Source organism: Penaeus vannamei, chromosome 12 (assembly GCF_042767895.1).
Source record: "Penaeus vannamei isolate JL-2024 chromosome 12, ASM4276789v1, whole genome shotgun sequence".
Classification (NCBI taxonomy): domain Eukaryota; kingdom Metazoa; phylum Arthropoda; class Malacostraca; order Decapoda; family Penaeidae; genus Penaeus; species Penaeus vannamei.
Genome location: NC_091560.1, coordinates 5,214,392 through 5,219,391, shown reverse-complemented (window position 1 = coordinate 5,219,391; position 5,000 = coordinate 5,214,392). Strand labels below are relative to the sequence as shown.

At 39.7% G+C, this 5,000-nt stretch overlaps 2 protein-coding genes across 11 annotated transcripts in view; one reads left to right on the top strand and one right to left on the bottom strand.

Annotated features, from left to right (window-relative positions):
- Np (serine protease notopleural) overlaps positions 1-2,268 on the top strand; it is a 60,920-nt gene extending 58,652 nt beyond the window's left edge. For 3 of the 4 annotated variants that reach the window (XM_027358132.2, XM_027358134.2, XM_027358131.2), the window contains 2 exons: positions 84-238; positions 930-2,268. In XM_027358132.2, coding sequence (XP_027213933.2) covers positions 84-238; positions 930-1,088 — 314 coding nt within the window. In that variant the 3' untranslated portion in view covers positions 1,089-2,268. Of the gene's footprint in view, positions 1-83; positions 239-371; positions 527-929 lie in introns of all 4 variants that reach the window. The other variant, XM_027358133.2, reaches the window with a different exon arrangement.
- Positions 2,269-4,910: 2,642 nt separating this feature from the next.
- Positions 4,911-5,000, bottom strand: part of LOC113806994 (venom phosphodiesterase) — an 18,295-nt gene continuing 18,205 nt past the window's right edge. For all 7 annotated transcript variants that reach the window (XM_070127774.1, XM_027358129.2, XM_070127772.1 and 4 more), the window contains one exon: positions 4,911-5,000. This exon is cut by the window's right edge and continues 134 nt beyond it. In XM_070127774.1, coding sequence (XP_069983875.1) covers positions 4,988-5,000 — 13 coding nt within the window. In that variant the 3' untranslated portion in view covers positions 4,911-4,987.

Sequence of the window (5,000 nt, the reverse complement as noted above, 5' to 3'; positions counted from 1 at the left end):
TAGAACTGCAGGTACATGAGACTTTGAACAGCGGACTCCACGCACTAACTCTCCCCACCTTCGACCCTCCTCTCCCCTCACAGATGGTCCTCTGCCATCTGTCATGCAGAAGGTCCCTGTGCCCGTCATTACCAATGAAGAATGTGAAGCAATGTACAGGGTGGCTGGCTATGTGGAACACATTCCCCACATCTTCATATGCGCTGGCTATGAGGCCGGCGGTAAGGATTCGTGTGAGGTGAGTTCCTGATTGCATTTTGCCGCAGCGTCTTCCGGAAACTTCCTTCTCCCGCAAGAAGGAAGCCACTGGAAGCGCTGCCTAGATAGACTTGGCCATTCACGGGTGTGTTCCGCTTTCTTTTCGCTCCAAGACGGCCCCCTCCATGCAAGGATGCAAGAGGTAGAGGTGCCAGTCATTAGCAATGACGAGTGTGCTAGGATGTTCCTGAGGAGCGGAGGCATTGTGGCCCTGCCCCGCATTATGATGTGCGCGGGCTACGCGGAGGGCCAGAAAGACGCGTGCGAGGTACGTATGTCACGGTAGGCGCTTGCTCAACGTTCAACTTTGCTCCAGAGAGTTTTCAGCGTCATTCTGCGGACGCAAACCGGTGCTTTTGAACATTTGTGCCTTTCTGAAATATGTATACCATAAGCTAGATGTCTTTTGTTGAGATCCAGTATTCATCACCATTTTCCTGAAGATAGTGACTGTCAAAGTTCTTGCAAAGCATGCAGTAAGTGTTTATGTTTCATTTTAGCATTAGAAAAGGCCCTACACACCCTCCTCCCTATTTGCACAGGACGACCCCCTGCCCCCACCTCCCACTCCCCTCCATCAGACGAACCCCCTGCCCCTCCCTCCCAACCAGACAACCCCCTACCACCACCCCTTCCCCAGCGACATCCCTCAAGCCGCCCTTCTCCCGCAGGGCGACTCTGGCGGCCCTCTGGTGATCCAGCGGGACGGCGTGTGGAACCTCGCGGGCGTGATCTCGTGGGGCATCGGCTGCGCGCTGCCCAACCAGCCGGGCGTCTACACGAGAATATCCGAGTTCAGGGAATGGATCCAGAAGATCGTCGTGTTCTGAGGCGGAGGCGGCGCCGACGGGGCCCTCCCTCGGGGGCGTCTCTCTCTCTCTCTGGGGATTAGGATAACGTTGTTACATTGTTGATAATTTATTTGAGTGTGCGTCGTGCAAGGCTGTCTGTTTGGAAAGTGTGCTTGCTTTCGGAGATAAGTGAACCCGTGGCTTGGGTCTACGTTCTCGGCGAGCGTCCCGCCGCAGCCACGGGGGACGCAGAGGCAGTGACTTGCGTGCTGAGTATTCTTATTCTACGATAGGCATTATATTTCCTTCACACTTCATTTTGTTACATTGTTATCTGAGTGCGAATGTTGTTAGAATGTAGCTGATGAATTCATCGTTATCATTAATATTATTATTATCATCGTCACCATCATCACTAGTTCCTGATATACCGCACCGCCATCCGAGCCTCGTTCAAGGTTTGGTGCCGGTGTTATGTACGTATATGTGTATATGCGAATGTGTACACTGACGGTAATGACATGTACGTTTCTCTGACCCCATCTTGTGCTCACCTGTCCATCGCCGCTTCACATCTCCTGCCGGCCTGTGATATGTCCTGCTCTGCCCAGCGCCTCCGTCTCCCGCCGCGGCCTCGGCCAAGGTACTTTTCAACAGGTAGCTCCACTCGGTTTTTATGAAAATCCAAGTTGGCAACTTCCGAGCTATGCCCCGCCTCTTGACTTTTATTCATTGAAAATGTTAAAACATACATTTTTTTTTTCTTGGTTCATTCTTTTATTATTTTTCCTTAGACATTATTATTTAATTGTTTTCAAAAAAATGCACTGGAAAATATGTCATAAAATATCACACAGACAAGGAGAGTTCCTTACTGAACAGCCGTCAGAATACTTGGAAAAAGTTAATTTTATTTTGGGGTTCACAAGGAAGTGGAGTTACCTTGTTATCTGTTCCTTGGCCTCAGCATCCGGGACTTCCCTAAGTGCCGGGTGATTTGCCCACAGGAGGCGATTGGCCCTTGGGACCTACCTTAGACCCCCCCGTTCGGCCTCCCCCCCAGGAAGGGGCGAGGGAGGCTGGGTTATTTATTTATTTATTATTTATTTATTCTCTATAAGGTGCATTCGACTCTCCCCCCTGTCAATTTCTCTTTTCTGGCTGATCATTTATTGATACTGATATATGTTTGTGTATATGTGTGTATATATGTGTGCGTGTATATGTGTATGTATATATATGTATATATGTATGTATGTATGTATATATATATATATATATATATATATATATATATATATATATATATATATATATGTATGTATGTATGTATGTGTATATATATACATATATATATATATATATACATATATATATATATATATATATATATATATATATATACATACATACATACATACATATGTACATATATATATATATATATATATATATATATATATATATATATATATATATATATATATGCACACACACACACACGCACCCATTTGTATATCCATCCATTCTCTTCCTCTCCCTCCTCCACTCCTCCCTCTCTCTCCTGCCCCCCCCCCCCCCCCCTCCGCCGGCCGGCTTCTAGCCATCGCCGGCGAGAACCTCAAGTTGTTGACCGCGCACGTTTGCTGTTCTTGTTCGAGGGCAGTTGTAGATGAATCAGGTATAGCACTTTTATATATTCTATTTTGTATTTATATTTGATATATTACGATGTATTTTATTTATTCTAGAAGTTTTATAGTTTGTGTGAGTTATATTCAGTTTTCCAATGCCCTATTTTATATATGTGGTGCCAGAGGCTTGGTCCCCTTCTGAAATGTGTACAGATTATAATAAAGAGAAAGGATATATGTTTTTGTATTATTTTCCTCTTCACACTCAGAAATACCCAAAAAATCAGATTCCGAACTTAATGGTTTTGGAAGCTTAATGCTCAATTTCGTACAATTTACTGGCTCTGAAAAGGCCTTATGTGTATTTTAGGTATTTTAATACAGGTAGCTTTACTCCGTCTTGAAGAAAATCCTAGTTGGCAACTTCCAAGCTAAGCCCCACCTCATCCCCTTTATTTATTGCAAATATGATTTTTTTTTTCTTGATTTCCCTTTTCAGTCATTTTCACTACTATCATTAGGAACTCATTTTCATGAAAAATGCACTGAAAAAGCACTTACCATATTATATCGACCAGATTAACCAGGCCAAAAACGGGGCTCAGCTAATGGCATCATCACAAGTAGCCAATGAGAGTGCACTGAGATATATCAGATATAGTTAGATACATAATCACAAGTATAATTTCCTCGACATTGTAATAATTGTTATGGGTTGACTAATTAGTATGAAACAACTTACAGTGTTCTGTTTATTTGAATATTAGTGATTGCTTATAATTGATGAAAAGTGTTTAGGCGACCAGGCAGACCAATATTTCGATGGATGACTCGAGCTCACTCCTTGACTCCAACCTCACCGCCATCTGGCCTTCAGTCAGCCATATCGTAAAGCTCGAGTTATGCACGTCTCTGCCTGTGGTCATTCTCGGCTAAGTATTTTATATTTAGAGATCATAGGGCGTTTAGGATAAGAGCAGGATTTTTGTTTTTTCTATAATATATATCAATATATAATCTATATACATAAGACGTATTGAATATAGTTGTGTTGTTCAATCATGTTTCATTTTACCTGAACATAATTTTGACCTTGCTAAAATACCCCCCCCCCCTTCCCCGTTTTATTCATGATAACAAAGAGTTCATTACCATGATCAGCTGGCAGAATACTCTTGCAGAAAAAATATGTTTCATTTTTTAAGATCCAGAGGCTAAATGGAAGTGGAGCTACCTGTTTATATGTACCTTGGGCGTGTTGGATCCCGGGAGCCGCCAGATAACGTTGATTAAAAGGAATAAATCACATTGATATGCGCTTTAAGAAGAGTTCATTGACACAAATACTAAGTTGCCATATATTTTTTAAGGTGTGTTTTCTGCCAGGTGCTCCATGATCTTGTGCACTTTATATCTAGGTGTACAGTGACGGATTAGACTAATTCGTCACTTTATTCTTATAAAAAAGAATTTGTAAATCTTAGGTTCCATGGGTGAAATGACACAAAAACAGAAATGTTTCTACCTTAGACACCTTATTCGCAGGCACAAATTTATATTGCTTCGGAACAGAATCAAAAACTGTTCAAACTTTTATTATGTACCAATATTAATATAATTTTATAAATAAACAAATGAATATATAGATAAATTACACACACACACACACACACACACACACACACACACACACACACACACACACACACACATATATATATATATATATATATATATATATATATATATATATATATATATATATATATATGTATATATATATATATATATATATATATATATATATATATATATACATGTGTGTGTGTGTGTGTGTGTGTGTGTTTGTGTGTGTATCTATCTGTCTATTTATATTTATATCTATTTATATCTATATATATATATATATATATATATATATATATATATATGTATAGGTATAAATATATGTATATGTATATATATATATATATATATATATATATATATATATATGTATATATGTATAAATATTATGTATGTATATATATATATATATATATATATATATATATATATATATATATATATATAAACATGCATACATATATGTGTGTGTGTGTGTGTGTCCCACAGTGCACCCTAGCAGTTTTTAAAAATGGGATGTTGTACGTGGCTGTTATCTAGAAGATCATTAGTAAATAACAAAATTTATAAACAATCACCCTGTCACTGAAATCGCCAGATATAATTTAATAATCTTTTATTAAAATACACTACGGCGACAACGCGCGTGCGTCTGACTGACGGGGTCTGTCGAGGGCGCTACGTCAGCGGC